Source organism: Erythranthe guttata, chromosome 4 (assembly GCF_056151865.1).
Source record: "Erythranthe guttata isolate IM_541 chromosome 4, IM_541, whole genome shotgun sequence".
Lineage (NCBI taxonomy): Eukaryota > Viridiplantae > Streptophyta > Magnoliopsida > Lamiales > Phrymaceae > Erythranthe > Erythranthe guttata.
In genome coordinates, this window is record NC_142536.1 from 16,328,567 (window position 1) to 16,344,788 (window position 16,222).

At 34.8% G+C, this 16,222-nt stretch overlaps 1 protein-coding gene across 2 annotated transcripts; it reads left to right on the forward strand.

Moving 5' to 3' along the window:
• Nucleotides 1-2,221: 2,221 nt before the first annotated feature.
• Nucleotides 2,222-15,722, forward strand: MOS14 (ARM repeat superfamily protein). 2 transcript variants are annotated; one of them, XM_012997526.2, is made up of 27 exons: nucleotides 2,222-2,426; nucleotides 4,247-4,324; nucleotides 4,466-4,528; nucleotides 5,246-5,293; nucleotides 5,363-5,509; nucleotides 6,258-6,389; nucleotides 7,062-7,102; nucleotides 7,315-7,406; nucleotides 8,145-8,272; nucleotides 9,332-9,407; nucleotides 9,646-9,766; nucleotides 9,842-9,941; nucleotides 10,658-10,739; nucleotides 11,632-11,714; nucleotides 11,918-12,028; nucleotides 12,239-12,290; nucleotides 12,429-12,584; nucleotides 13,064-13,187; nucleotides 13,264-13,345; nucleotides 13,424-13,512; nucleotides 13,597-13,671; nucleotides 13,775-13,829; nucleotides 14,255-14,374; nucleotides 14,452-14,544; nucleotides 14,633-14,778; nucleotides 14,910-15,087; nucleotides 15,191-15,722. In XM_012997526.2, exons 1-27 carry the CDS (start codon nucleotides 2,304-2,306, stop codon nucleotides 15,467-15,469), a joined length of 2,874 nt encoding a protein of 957 aa, XP_012852980.2. In that variant the 5' UTR covers nucleotides 2,222-2,303; the 3' UTR covers nucleotides 15,470-15,722. The 2 variants fall into 2 exon arrangements, with proteins under 2 accessions (XP_012852980.2, XP_088673139.1); XM_088817013.1 differs by lacking the exons at nucleotides 2,222-2,426; nucleotides 4,247-4,324; nucleotides 4,466-4,528 and having other exon boundaries at nucleotides 5,268-5,293; nucleotides 5,368-5,509.
• The last annotated feature ends 500 nt before the right edge of the window (nucleotides 15,723-16,222 follow it).

The following is a 16,222-nucleotide window of genomic DNA, read 5'->3' on the forward strand; positions in this document are numbered from 1 at the left end:
TTTGCCAATTCGAGATAACACAGGGGTAGTATTTGCAATAAACTCATTTTTACGCCCTTCAAATATAAGCATTTTTACACCATTTAAAATATATAATTAATTAGGCTTAATCTCATTTTGCACCCCTCAAATGGAGCTTTTTGCAGTCGTTGCACTCTTGAAAAATAATAATAGCATTTTGCATTCTCGATGCACAATAAATCATTCACATTGCACTTTGAATTAAATAATAAATGCAATTTTATTATTCAGAGTGCAGAATAACAAATTGTTTTTTTTTTCTTTTCTTCGATCTCCAACCTAATTTTGAGCACACAAAATATGAAAAAATAAAAATTACATTCGATTATTGAAAAAAATTATATTTACAAAATAAAATAAAATTTAGGTTGCGGCTATATGCAATACTAATTCCACTTGTGCAAGACCAAATTAAAAAAAAATTACAAAAGATTCTATTTTATTAAGATAAAAAAATATACCCATAAATTAAATTGGTTTTTTTTTTCATGCAAGACCAAATACAAATAATGAGGGAAAAAAAATGCTTGAATTAAAAAAACAAACAGCCCCCTCCTCAAACCCTACATACGCACACCTTCTCCACCTACGCCCACCTTCTCCGCCGTCAAAGTTCCGCCTGCCCAAGTTCCACCACCTACGCCCACTTTCCTCATTTTGTTCAACCTTACAAAAAAAGAGGAAAAACAAATTAAATTTGAAACTGGTAAAAATCGACACCAATGTGTCGAAAAACTGTGCTACAAATTGACACTTACGCGTCGAATTTTATGGGTAAAAATCGACATTGACATGTCGAATTTATAGCACAAATTCGACATTGCCAAATGTCGAATTGTATGCCTCAAAATCGACATCTAAATGTCGATTTTTACCCATAAAATTCGACCTGTACATGTCGAATTCGTTTGCGAGGGATTTTTTTTGGAAAAACGATATTCTAGCTAAAAAAAACTCATAAATGCATACCTTCTTGGGTTCTTCCACCATAGAATCTTCTGTTTTGATGTCTTCTGAATCCATACTTGCCATCTTTGTAAGATTTGTTGAGTTTTGATGATTTTGAATGTTTAGGTTATGTGTGTTTATGGAGGAGGAAGGAGAAAAGTCTTGTGGGTTTTGGAAGATGAGGAAGATGAGAGTTGGTTTTGTGGTCTTGTGATAGGATTTTTTGTGTTTTTGAATTTTTGGTCTTGCACATTTGGAATTTTCTATTTTTTAACAAGTAAGGGTATTATAGTATATATACATTGAAAATTTTAATTTGGTCTTGCACAAGTGGTTTTAGTCTCGCATATATAGCCGCAACCTAAAATTTATTGAAGTTATGAATTTAAATATTTGATTATTTCTAACTTTAACACGGAAATGAAAATTCATGAATGTCAAATATAAAATAAGATTTACAAGTTTATTTTTTGCATTTCTTTAGGATTTATACTTAACGCCTCTGGCACAGTTCATAACCGAGAATCACTTTACCCTCTCCAACTCTCAATATTTTGACTCTTGACCAAACTGTGTTAGAGTCAAAATTAAAAAAAGTTGACGGAGAGAACTGTACTGGAAAATTTTACAAGTACAAGGGGTAAACGATGGAATTGAGAGTACGACGGGCAAAGTGGATTTACCCTAATAATAATAATAATAATAATAATAATAATAATAATAATAATAATAATAATTTTCTTTTAAAGGATTTGTAAATAAATCATAACTTTTGTATATAAACATTTATTTTCAACTTCACTCACAATTCCATACACCCCAAAGAATTACATTAAGTTATTGTTGGTTTAGGGATCGTATGGAGGAATCAATCATAGTTAACACCGAATTGACCAATTTAATATTAGAATAAATAAATAATTAAAAGTAATTTCATTTCTGTAAATTACATTAAAAAAATTTATTAAAAAAAAAAAAAAAAAAACACTATGGAAAAAGACCAAATTCACAGTCAAATAATACATCCAATCAAAAGCCGCCCCCCCCCTCCCATCCCCCAACCCCCAACCCAGCCCAACACGAGTTCAGAAATTACAAATTTACCCACACAGCCAATTACACACAAGTACACACAGATATATATACATTAGATAGATATATTCACAACATTTTGGTGTGACATACAGGCATACAAATTCAAAGAACATTTAGCAGACTACATAAACAAACATCAGTCGTATATATATATATTTATATAATTTGTATAAATACAGTAAAAGTTTGTCTATCTTTATCCGCCAATCAATTGATTTCGGGAGAATTTCGAGAAGAAGATGGAGCTGCAGAACACTGTCAAAGAAGCCCTAAACGCGCTCTACCACCACCCCGACGACGCCGTTCGGATGCAAGCTGATCGATGGCTTCAGGATTTCCAGCGTACGATTGACGCTTGGCAGGTGTGATTCTCGCTGTTCAATTCTAAGATTGCCGATTTTTAAGGATTATATATATGTGTGTGTGTGTGTGTGTGTGTGTGTGTGTGTGTGTATTTCCGTTTGTTAGTTGTAATGAGGGTTTGAAGTGTTGATCGGAACAGTCAATTTTTAAATTGCTGTAGGAGTTGGATTGGGATTAGTTGAATTTTATGGGGTTTTATAGGAAAGGTGAGATTTTTAATTGGATGCTCATGTTTTTATTTGGAAAAAAAAATGGGGGTAAAAGAATGGAGGATTTTGCGATTTTTCTGAATTTGATGAATTGCTGTAGTTTTATTACTAGTTAGTATTCTTGACTCTAGAACGGAGCTTCACTTTTCCAGCATGAATGTCGGCTTGATATACAGTAGTGAAAGTTCCAACACACACTTAAATATATGATGTTGATGATTTCGAATTGGTGCCCAACGTGATATGCCACACTCATTCTGGATGTGATTTTGGCAATCGCATTCTGGTTTTCTGTGGCAAATGAAATGTGGATTTTTTATTTTCTTTTGGGAGAAGGGGTCGAATAAATAACCTGCTTTTGTGTCGTCTACTGTTTAACTATAGGGGTTTCAAAGTCTGTGACTTATGTACGTGAGTTACTGGCTAGAAATCATTGTAGCTTAATGGAACTGCATTATAAAGTTTCAGTTTTGTGGAGTTTTAATAGGATTTGGTCTTTCTGAACCCCTCAGAATGCATTGGCCTATTATTCTGGTTCTAATGCTTTGATCTAAATTTCTAATCAATATTATGCATCCGATTTCACATAATGAGCATGTGATGAAGCATTTTTCACATATTAGCTATCTTTCCACCCTCTTAAATTTTCTATTTTTTGCTGGTGATTTTTTTCCCAAACTCATTTGAGAATGTTGTTATGTGGTGTTTTTTTTTACCATTGCTTTGTTTGGTTGAAGCCAGTGCAGTAAATCACCGGTAATTACTATTGTGGTTCTTCGCATATTTCAAGTAAACTTCTTATCGTTGAAGCAAACTTAAATATGTGAAATGGCTTCGGCTTGAATAGATTGCTACCAAAAGATTAAATTATTGGAGCAGGAAGTTAAAACTGTAGAACACCAAAGTAAGTATTGATTAGCTGACCGAGAAAAATATCTGTACAGTCCATATTTCATTTAGAGGAAGCTATCCGGATACAAATTTATGCAAGGAATATGCAGTCTGTTTCAGCTTATGCTGAAATATCTAACTTTTGGAAACATGAGATTTGCTGTTTGAGATAGTATTGATTTACCACCTCGGGTGTTGTTCCAGGCTGTAAAACAGTTTCCCTGCTTGCGTTCTATTGTTTAAAATTATTTTGAACGTAGAATTGGTATGTGTCACTCGTTATCTGATCCTATACAGCATTAAGATGTTACTGTCAGGCGATATAACAGTTTCCTGCTGGCCACTTAATAAAGAAAGATCTTGTTCATATAAAGAGATTTAGACAGAGAACATGGATGCAGTCTCTGTCACTGGTAAATGGAGATGAATATTTCACTGGTTGGATTAATTTACCCATTTTATTTTTTGGGCTTAACCTATCAATATTTTTAAACCTGAAAAATACTAATGGTATCGTAAGAAAGAGGAAAAAGTATAGATACTGCTATGATCTGCTTCCCATTTACCTCTCCTCTATGCTAATGTATTCCTATGAGGTGACTTAAAACTTGAGAGGACTCGTCTCTTCTCTGTTCTTTTCCTGTTACTTTAACAGACAACATCAACTGTTGCCTGATTTTTTGTCATGAATATGCTGATTATGTGTTTGTTGTGGCCAGGTGGCAGATAATTTGCTTCATGATACTGCTAGCAATATAGAAACTTTGATTTTCTGCTCTCAGACCCTCAGAAGCAAGGTGCTTATCCAAATTATTATTTTTTTCTGGGTTGGGGAGTGGGGGATGAAGATTCTACTTTCTCCTTATATTTTCAGGTTTTAAATATCATTAACGATATGCCAAGATGAATTGTTAAGCATCTTTTAATGGTGGAAACAGGTGCAACGTGATTTTGAAGAATTACCTTCCGAAGCTTTTCGTCCATTACGGGTTTCCTTAAATGTAAGGAACTTGTGAGATTCTGTAGTTTGGGCTGTGGTTCAGTTTTCTGTGCATTGCTAGTTTTTTATTTTTTATCATCTTCATGATATCACGCATGTTTAATTGAAATACCATTGATACAAAATCATCAAATTTATTGTGGTTTTATTTTTTTGTTGATCTTATGTAACATGTTGGTGAGTCATTTAAGAACCTTGTACTTAAGCTCGAAATTGGCGGAAGAGTTGAACGGTTTCTTATTTGCTTAGGAACTACTTGTTTTTGCATCCTTCTACTCTTCATTCCTTTAATATCGTTCATTAGCTAGTTATACATAGATTACAAGTGCTTGTATGCAGGATTATCTGACTATAATCTCAGGAAAATGTGTTTTATGTTTTCTATTGATAATTTTGGGATTCATTTATAGATTGTTCTATGGATAAATGTGCTCAATGTTTCTTAGAGATGATAATGGATATGTTTTATAGATTACACAGGTTTGTGCTTTCTGATAAAGATGTCATTTGTGATTCATTCTTGTGCATGGAGCAGTTATTCTTCGTCGTTTGTTCTTTTTTGGATCCTTTCCATAGAACATTTTACAGTTAATTTGCATTTTTGTATTTGTGTTGTTTTTGCTTTATGAGTCCTCGAGAATGGATGTTCTGTCGCATGAGAGTCATTTAAATGCTTGGTTCTGTTGCATGTAATTTTATGTATTTATTCTTGATGCAGACCTTGCTCAAATCATTTCACAAAGGACCTCCTAAAGTTAGAACTCAGGTAAAGCTAGATCATTTGAATTGATATCTGTATGTCGTAAGACAGAACACTAAATGTGGCGATGTATAGATTAGCCTTGCAGTGGCTGCATTGGCTGTCCATGTACCAGCAGAAGACTGGGGAGATGGTGGTATTGTCACTTGGATAAGAGATGAGATGAGTTCGCATCCTGAATTTATACCAAGTTTTCTCGAACTTCTCAGAGTCTTGCCTGAGGTATATAGAAACCTGATTTTTATGGCTCATTTATTTTCTGCACCTCTCACTCGCTCACCACAATTACAATATGGAAGCATGCTTGGTGGAACTTTGACATTTGTTCGGATTAAGCAGCTTTTATTAGACTGTTTAAAGTTTACTTGAAGTGTGTAGATATTGATTATGCAGCTTTTATTAGATTCTTTGGTTATGGTCTGAGCAAAGCTTCCTAGCTTGGCTATTTTTCAGGTTCTTTTGAGATTTTATTAGATCGATCAGTTCAGTACAGCCAAAAATGGCCACAAGCTTCAAAATTCCTCTTATCTCGGCGTTTAGAACTCTCTTGCTCATCTTGATGAACACCAAAGAACTTTGCTTCTGCAAATACTCTGCTCAAGATTATTTTAGCAGCCTACTATATAGTTATAAAATTGTTCAGGAAATTTATGTTTAAGTTTTTTGACATTAACTGCTGGTGTCTTTATGATGTATTTGTTTAGTGTGTATTTCTTGTGTAAGATGCATATATTTTTTTAAGCATGTATACGCTAATGTATCTGTACACATGAAAATATCATTGCCAAATACCGAATATTCCTAAATCTTAAATTAATCCTAGTTTCTCCGTCCATGCGTTTGTTGTTTGTTACAATGATATTATGTAATTATTGTTGTTTCCTGAACCGATAAACAATTCATTTGAGTCTTATTATTTCCCTTAGAATGGGTTTTTAAGAATTGGTAACAACAATTTTCTTTGAAACAGGAAGTGTTCAACTACAAAATAGCAGTGCGTCCTGATAGGCGCCGCAATTTTGAAGATGAACTTGCTTCAGGGATGGAGATTGCACTTAATGTCTTAACTGCTTGCTTGAATGTGAATGAACTGTCGGAGCAGGTATATGTTGTTATTGATGATATCCCCACGGAAGTCCATAGTCCATAGTTCATTGTTAATTATGATATTTAAAAATTCTTAAGACATTCAATTATCTTATGGATTGGGTTCAAATTGTAGATAATTAGTAGAATGATCCACTTTGTTAAGTTGATGCGTAGTAGAATTACCTCTTTTGATATGCTTTTGCATTTGACTGTAGTTAAATCTACTATGTCGAGATCATAAACGAAGCGTCCTTTCACGCTTTTTTCTCCGAAGGAGACTTGCGGGGTTGGTTTGTTAGTGATGCGTGTAGGCATTCTCCTTTATTCTTCTGCCTAAGAGTCATTTATTTTCTATTCTTATAACTAGGTTTTTCCAACATATTTTCGCATTTTGCCTAAGTTATTTTTTCTATTTTTACAACTTGGCATTTCTCCAACATATTTTCGCTCTTTACCTTTTTACTCTAATAAGTAGGTATTCATCCATCATCTTTTGCATTTGTCTTGGTACTTGACATTTACTGGTTTGTTTGAAATTGAAACTGATTGTTGTACAATGATTTCAAATTGATTAGGTATTTCAACTCAGTCTTACTATATATGTTTTTTATTTTAAATCAACTTGGTTGTCCAAGGATTTGATGTTGCATTTTGTTTACCTTTCTAAGTTCTTATAAATCGGCAGGTTCTTGAGGGTTTTGCTTCTTGGCTACGGTTAAGGCATAGGTACTTTCTTTTCTCTGTGGACCCTACAAGAGTTCTGTTTGCACTTTCATTCCGCATGTTGTGTTTTCCCGTTTTTGGGGGAAAGACCCAGGATGCAGCTGTATATTTTATATTTGAGAGAGTTTTCCATATCCTTGTATTTTTTTATGTGCCCGTGCCCCATTAATTTTATATCATGTTCTCATCTCTTCTACGGACTTTATTGGTTTCAGGATTCCAGCTTCAGCCCTTGCTTCACATCCATTAGTGCTTTCAGCTCTCTCAAGCTTGAATAGTGATATACTTTCTGAGGCAGCTGTTAATGGTTTGTGAAAGACGTGTTAATCCTTCTTTCTCTTAAGTTATATTATCTTGCAATTCATCTTTTTAGGTCTCTTCAGAAGCAATTGGTTACTTTGAACTGTCACGGATTACTCAATTTGTCTCTTTTTACTTTGTTACTTCAGAAGATCTTATAGTTATTGAGTAATAATTGATAGATTAATTAAGTATTCCAAAACTTAAAATCTTAAGTGATGGATAACTAAAACGAAAAATGATTAACGGTCTTAATTTAAAATAAACTATAAGATCTTGGATTTGAGCCATGTGTGTGAATCTTTTGGATAAAGATGGGTAACAATTTGTATTCAGACTTGACAAGGTATAAACAGCTACCAATTTAGGTGGTTAAATGAAATCAAATAAGCTGTTCAAGTTTGCAGACATGATGCTTGGATAGCCTTAATGTGTATGGTTATTACATCTAAATTATGTGGTTGCATTGGCTATGTGGAATAGAAATAACAGCAAAATTTAGTGATATGGATTTAAAGACTTTTGAGGTTTTTCTCCTTCACAATGTTACCACTCTAATCTAATAGAAGTGCATGGGCAGCATGATGCGACATCTATTATTCCAGCTCTCTCCCCCTCTCAGTTCTTAGTCCACCAACTTGTTAACTGTTGCATTTAATTTTTTCTTGCTGTTAATGAGTCCATTCTGATTGAGAGGAGCTTTTTGAAATCTCAGAATCCTTACCTTTTTAATGTTTTTATGCAGTCATTTCTGAATTAATACACTATACAGCAGTTAGAAACCCTGATGAAGTTGCGTCTCAGATGCCCTTAATTCAAGCAATTGTCCCTCGGATTATGAATCTTAAAGCACAGCTTCGAGATCCTTCCAAGGTATTATTTTTATTTAGATTTTTATAATTCTTTTCCAAGAATATTTCCCTGTTCTGATTTTTGTAAGTGTCATGCTACTTATGTTTCTTAAACTATTATTGACAACTGCATATTGAATTTTTGGTTTTGGTTATTAATACTTCTAATATGAGGAGCCCGTTCAGTTGAATGGGAATTTTGTATTAAATATCAGTTGAATGTGTTTATTTTGACTGGTCTGAAAAGATCTTCAGATTAGTCTTAGCATAATTAGTTGCAAATTTATAATTAGTGTTGACAAGGGAAATGACTTTTTTTCTTATGCTAATCAAGAAAATGGGCTGCAGTGAGGGACCATTGTTAGCAAATATGGGCTATAATCCTACAATTGGGAGACATGACCATTTAGCTTGACTCATGGGGTGATGATGTATGAAACAGTGAACTCTTTGTTATCCTCCTTGGCACTCTACTGTTATTCACAGTTTCAAACACTGGTCATGGATAGCAGCACTTCAAAGCTTCATGTGGACTATCTAGTGTGCACTTCTTTTTAGAAATGATTAACTTGCTAATGGGACATAGTTGCCTAGCAGACATATTTCTCTCGTGCAGAGTGTTGAAATAATTAGTGAAACAGGTCTTCTCAAATTCCGAGCACCTTGTGATCGGTAATGGCAATTTCTTTTGAAGTGGAACTAAAAGATAATCATTGGGACAAACATTTCGAGCTTAATTGGCACTAGAATAAATATATGCAAGATTTTTTTCATGGAGTATTAAATAGGATGTAAATATTTGCAATTTGATTGACATGTATGGCGTAACACTTGTCTGACTTGCACTAGATACGAATACTGGCTGTTCTGGGTGGACTTCAGCTATGTTGAAGGGATGAGTCTTTTTGTTATCCCGACCGAATACATCATTTTCAAATCTAGCTTGGTTCTATTTGTTATAGATATTTGAGACACTTTCTAACAGTGTTACAAGATCCCTTCTTCTTTGTCTAATTATTATATTTTTCCTGAGCTGTTGTAATTGCTTTTCGTATTCGACATTTATTTACATTCGACTCAGGACGAGGAGGATGTGAAGGCCATTGCTCGCTTATTTGCTGACATGGGGGATGCATATGTTGAATTAATAGCAAATGGTATGCAATTTCTTACGTCTTGAAGGTTTTACTTCTCTTTGTTGCTGTAGTACATAAGGAGAGTATTATATATGCTCAAATTAATTGTTTGCATACATACTTGGATATACGTGTTTCTATCTAGTATGTATTTAACAGATCCACTTTATATACATATGAACATGAATGTGATTTGGGTTAGTGTTTGCTGTATTGTCACTACCAAGGTTAACTTAAGATAAATGACTTATGTTTTCAGGTTCTGATGAATCAATGTTGATTGTGCAAGCATTACTCGAAGTTGCGTCACATCCAGAATTTGATATTGCTTCAATGACCTTTAACTTCTGGCATAGTCTTCAACTTATGTTAATTGAGAGGTGAAACAATTTTGATTTCTAATTTTTGCGTGTGTGCTGAACCAACTTTTGACTTTGACATTTCTAATGGATCAGGAATTCTTATGTAGCATACGGTAGTGAAGCATCTGTTGAAGCTGAGAGATCCCGCCTGTTGCAAGTTTTCCGTTCATCATACGAATCACTTGTTTCCTTGGTGAGACTTTTCTCTTTTTTCAATTAAAAGCTCTTCTAAAAGAGATGGAAACTGGTGCAGTCTCTTTCCAATCTTCAAAAGAAACTTTTCGTGGTATAGACCCAAAATGATCTTGTTCCAAATCGAAGTTAGAGCATCAGGTGATGGTTGCCAAAATGTCTTAGTTGCTACTTTCCTCTTATCTTGAGAGAAAAATACTTCAAAGATTTAAAAGGAGGGTAAGGAATTTCTTTCCATTTTGCAGAGAACTGAAAGTACTTATGTTAAATAGAAGAGGCTAGAGGGTTAAATGATTGGTTTATGTAGATATGCATATATGGAAAAGGGAAAGATGATTGTATTAAATGCTGTTGGTAGAGGGTTGCGTCAAGTGTTAGACTCAACATTGGGCAAGAAAAAACCAACAACAATGTTACTTTGATGTATTGTAAATTAAATATACATAAAATTATAGACAGTTCTGTATACCGGTCAAAACAGTAATGGTCTTCTATGATCTTTCATTTTACAGAAGTGGATTTTCAGGATCCAAAAAAATCTGTCAGTTGTATAGTCTCTATGTTTGATATCATAATGATATCTTCTGATTCTGATCACCTCACTCGTAATGCACAACTTCCCTAAATTTCTGATTTTGCATACTAGTGTAAATCAAAGTAAAGTTATCTTTAGTAACTGCCTGGATTTTAATAGCCTCTCCATTATTTTTAAATCAGGTTAGCGTCAAAGTTGGATATCCCCAAGATTATGCAGATCTTTCAAGAGAAGATCAGAAAGATTTTAAGCAGACCAGATATGGTACTTTCTGCAATTTCATTTGAATTTTTTTGTCTGCTGAGTGATTCAATTGTTTCTTAAGTGGTCGCAGTTTATGTTTAAATTATTCATTTTTGTTTTCTCATCGCCTTCTGTTGATGTCATTGGCCTTCTGTTTGTTGTAGTACTTCCCAAGAAAATAACCTTCTCTCATCTCAGCAAATATACGTAGAGAATAAATTCTGATTTTGGCTGGGGACAAGCATAGGAAATCCGAGCTCTATATCAATTTTTTGTCGTTTTCTTTTCATCTGATCCATCATTCATCATGAATAATGAGATGCAATCTGTACTTGTCCTAAAGCAAATTAGGACAACCACCACTGGAGAGAAATTATGCTAACATCAGCACAGTAGTAGCATCCAGTGTTTGCTCTGCAGATAAATAGACAGAGAAATATATGCTGGCCTTCATCTTTTGCCTTCGTCTTCTGGACATTATGATTTGTAATAGTTGTCAGAAAAGCATTATAAAAAGAAAGACAAAATCCTTAAATAAAATATTTTTCCAGAATTAAATATATTTGCTCTATCATATTTAGATTTATCAATCTATCTTTGCTCTTCTTGATGAAAACATACTGTGTCCCATAGATTCACGCATTAACTTTAAGTTGGTCGGAGATATAGATCCACATATTAAGGTATAGACAATGTCTTCTGAGTTTTAGCTGACAGCAAGCTAGTTCTTCATTTGTTGCATATGCATTAGGAATATGCTATGTCTTAGGACATATATGCTTTTCGGTTCTTCTGTAATAAGTTGACAATATAAAAGTTTGTGGTGTCAGTTTTCTCAACATTGCTTAGGTTGGTCTCTTATATGATCCTATAGTTTTGTGGATATCTGACTAAGTTTCTCTCTTATATGCAGCTGTTGCAGATGTCCTTATTGATGCAGCTCTAGTCTTAGGTGGTGATGCTACACTAAGAATTCTTTACATGAAGCTTGTTGAGGTGTGTGTTATCTCTTTGATGCTGTATAATTCTTCATTTTGTTAGTTATTAATCTAAAGGCTTCTAGTTATTTGTGCACGTGCACTTGCGCCCCCCCCCCCCCCCCCAAAAAAAAAAAAATCTGTGATTATTCCGCATCCAAAATCTTGTTGGTTTATTAAGTTGTCAGCCATGTATTTACTTTTTCCCTTTTGACACCATAGGCTGTTAGTAACTGCGGACAAACAGATTGGCGTCCAGCAGAAGCTGCTTTGTATAGCATCCGAGCAATATCAGATTTCGTACCTACTGTTGACGGAGAAGTTATGCCTCAGGTTCGAAACATTCTCCTATCTGTTAGGAAAGATCTTTGTGATGCCAGCCCTGCTTTGCATTTTCCTATTATACTTGTATTTGTCCAGAACAATCTAAGATTTTTTTCAGTTATCACAGAGGGAGGAGCTTATATTTTTTGTTCAACTATTTTTTATTATGTATTGAATTGCTCAATTCAGAACAACCTCACAAATGTTTAATTTGGTCAGATTATGTCTTTGCTTCCAAAACTTCCTCATCAACCACAGCTGCTACAGACAGGTATCTGTGTTTCGAAACCATGAAGCCCCTTTCATCTCCCTTGTTAAATTAACACGTAACATTCTACGAGATTATTGTGTTTCACCATTTTCCTTAAGATGGTTAACCATCTCCCCTGACTTTATTCTCTTTCTTTAGTGTGCTTAGTCATTGGAGCTTATGCAAAATGGCTTGATGGTGCACCAAGTGGACTTTCATTTTTGCCGCCACTCATAGATATTCTTGTTAGCGGCATGAGTATTTCAGAGGAAACTGCAGCAGCAGCTGCTTTGGCATTTCGTCATATATGTGATGGTAAGTATTTTGTTGGCGTAGTTCTTATTTTTTGTTATTATCAAGTCAAAGTTGTACTACTTTTCGAGCTCAAATGTAATCTTTGTGAACTCAACAACAATTGACTTCATTTCATTTTTTGTGGTCATTTTTCTTATTATGTTATTGATGTCATAATTGTCCTCGTTCATATTCCACCCCTCATTAAGTGGGTGGAAATTTTGCTGCAGAATTACAGTGTTTTATAACTTTAAGAGTGTGGTTCTGCATAAATGGTAGTACCATACATGAGATTGTAGAGTGTCAAATAATTTGGCGTTCTTAAAAAGTCAATTATTTTTCTGTGCGCTGATACTTTTCACCCATTTGTTTGATTTTTCACCTCAACTTGGTTCTGTACTTGTATCTGCGGCTACCTTCGCAACAGCTGCACTTATACTTGATCAGTAAATGTATCTCAATTCCGAAAGTTCAGTTAATATAATTTATTTCGACTATAGACTGCAAGAAAAAGCTTTGCGGTTCCTTGGATGGTCTCTTCCAAATATACCAAAGGGCAGTGATTGGAGAAGGCTCCTTCAAGGTTTCTGCCGATGACTCGTTAAATTTAGTCGAGGCACTAAGGTAATATTGATTTTACAATCCTAGAGAAATTCTTCAGATTGATATTATATTGACTTGTTGGGATATTTCCCCACAGTGTGGTTATCACAGAACTTCCTTCAGAGCATGCTAAGAAAGGCCTAGAGGCATTGTGCTCACCCGCTGTCACTCCTTTACAGGTTAGTTTTATCGTCGTGAAATTCGACCTTTTCTTTTTGGAATCAAATAAGTATTTATTTCATGTGGTCAACCAACAGGACATCATCAGTCAAGGTCCTGTAGTGCTCGGGCAGAGACCTGCTCGTGATCTAACTGTTCATATAGATCGACTTGCAAATATATTTAGGTAATGCCATTTATCTTTCTCTGTTCAGTCACGCCTTTTCGCCAGGAAAAGTAATCATGGTTATGCAATTTGAAAACATTTCAGATATGTAAATCATCCGGAGGCAGTTGCTGATGCTGTTCAAAGACTCTGGCCGATATTCAAAGCAATTTTTGATACGTCAGTGCTCTCTAGATCTGCTTCTGTAATATATTTTATTTTAGTTTCTATTTTATCGTCGAACCGTTGTAAAAAGCTTGAGCTCATTATACTTGTGCTGCAGTCGTTTGTGGGACATGCGGACTATGGAATCACTTTGCCGAGCGTGCAAAAATGCTGTAAGTTTGCTGACAATGACCGTCATTTGTTGGTTATTCAGATGTTTTGCGTCGATAAACAGTGCAAGTGATTTCAGATTATCTTCTCTGGCCTCGTTTTGGGAATTAGAATAGGATTTTATGGACAATATAATCAAGGTTTGTCAAATGTTTGGGGTTTAGGTTTCAAGCCCATGATAAGAAACAAGTCTGGATTTTAGTCAAACGTATGAAATATATTTAATCCAAACTCAAACCCTTTTATTAACAACCATTCCCAAACAAGGCCAAAGTAATTTTGATAATCTGTTGCCCTCTCATATTTTGTGGACTATGTCTCCGTGGAAGTCATGCATTTGAAAATCTGGCTCCTATTTATTTCTCTTTGCTAGTTTTGCTTCTTACTTGGGCAGTTCTTCTCCCTATAATAATTGGTGTTTTTCTAGGTGAGGACCTCTAAAACTTTTATGGGAGTTACAGTTGGTGTAATGCTCGAGGAGATACAAGTATTATACAAACAGCAACAGCAGCCTTGTTTCCTCTATCTCTCTAGTGAAGTTATCAAGGTTTCGTATTTTCCTTGAGCTTTTATATTATTATTCAGCTTTTGTATCTTAAGCTTAATCGAAACTCTGTTTTGTAGATATTTGGGTCAGATCCATCTTGTACAAACTATTTGAAAATCCTGATTGAATCTCTCTTCAACCATACAACGTTTATGCTTACGAAGGCTCAGGTGTGGTCATACAATTAACAAATTGGGAACTCGTTTCTTGAAATCCTGTTACATTATTATTTTTTCTGATATTATTTCCGTCTCACAGGACTTCACTGCCAGGCCCGATTTGGTAGATGATTGTTTCTTGTTGGCGTCAAGGTGTATACGTTATTGTCCCCAATTATTTTTTCCGTCTCCTGTATTTCCTTGTTTAGTGGATTGTTCGATGATTGGCTTCACCGTACCACACAGGTCATCTCTCTCTCTCTCTCTCTCTCACACACACACACACACACAACACACACACACACACACAACACACACACACACACAATAAACCAGCATGATCTTGATGAGATACAATGCTTGCCGTTCCACTGCAGGGAAGCCTCGAAATCCATATTGAATTTTTTATCAGATGTTTTCGATGTTGCAAACACTAGCCAGGGGAAGCCTTATGCATCTATACGGGACAATATCATCATCCCTAGAGGTGCTGTGCTCACCAGAATTCTCATAGCTGCTCTAACAGGAGCACTTCCAAGTTCTCGACTAGAAACGGTTATCCACTTGATTCCCTACAAATTTCCAAATACTTTTTGCATACATATTATTGTTGCCACTTTTTTATTTAAATTAAGCTTATTTTCCATTTCTCATCTAGGTAACATATGCACTGTTAGCTCTTACACGAGCCTACGGTGTGAAGGCTTTAGAGTGGGCAAAGGACAGCCTCTGCTTAATTCCACCAAACGCTGTTACAGAGATCGAACGGTCGAGATTCTTGCATGCTCTGTCCGAAGCAGCTTCTGGTGGGCCCGTTAACGGTGTGATGATTCCGATCGAAGAATTGTCGGAGGTTTGCAGAAGAAATGGATCGGTTCAAGATATTGTTCAAGGGGCTTTGAGGCCACTTGAGGTGAACATTGTCCCTGTATCATAGTGTTGAGTGACACAGAAAAGAAGGGGTTATAATTTTTTTCTTCGGCCCTTGTCTTTGGTTGAGTGAGGCACTTTGATTTTTTGTATTTGTATATTGTTCATCCTTTGCCAATTCGTATAGGTTTGTTGCATGGGAGAGAGATAGGGCTTGTGTTGTTGTGTTTCACATTGGCAGAATATATTTATATTTTTTCTCCCATTCATAAAGCATAAGCACAAATCAGTAAGATGGTGGAATGTTCTTGCTTGGCCAAGTTTTGGGGGCAAAAATTTAATTTTTTTATTTTCTATTTTATTTAGTTGTTATGATTTGTTTTATGCTATACTTAATCAAATATCCATCGTCTCATTAAAATGAAAAGCAGATTTTATTTATAAATTAATATTTTATTTTCTTGAAATTTCATTTTTCCAAGAATACATAGTCACATAATCCGTTTATTTATAAATTAATATTTTATTTTCTTGAAATTTTATTTTTCCAAACTAATAGAAGGTTAAAACTCATTCTTATAAATAATTTAAATATTTCCCATTGTTCACAAATATGTTGTTTTAATGTTCCAAACTTCTGGATTATTGTGTTTATAAGTTGCTTGATTGGACTACAAATGAAATTTGACTCGTATATATAGCACTACGCCTCCTTATTTGAGGGTGTAATTGATTTAGTACTAGGGTTGAAAGTGATTTTATAGAGAATATCATATTCTAGTTACATTTTAGAATGTAAGTATAACCAAGATGTTTAGAA

What these genes read in the sequence shown, in the direction of transcription:
- MOS14 (XM_012997526.2), top strand. Translation starts at nt 2,304, where the DNA reads ATGGAGCTGCAGAACACTGTCAAAGAAGCCCTAAACGCGCTCTACCAC. An exon ending in ATTTCGTCATATATGTGATG is followed by an intron (nt 12,585 to 13,063) that starts GTAAGTATTTTG and finishes TTTCGACTATAG; the next exon opens with ACTGCAAGAAAAAGCTTTGC. An exon ending in GCCGAGCGTGCAAAAATGCT is followed by an intron (nt 13,830 to 14,254) that starts GTAAGTTTGCTG and finishes GTGTTTTTCTAG; the next exon opens with GTGAGGACCTCTAAAACTTT.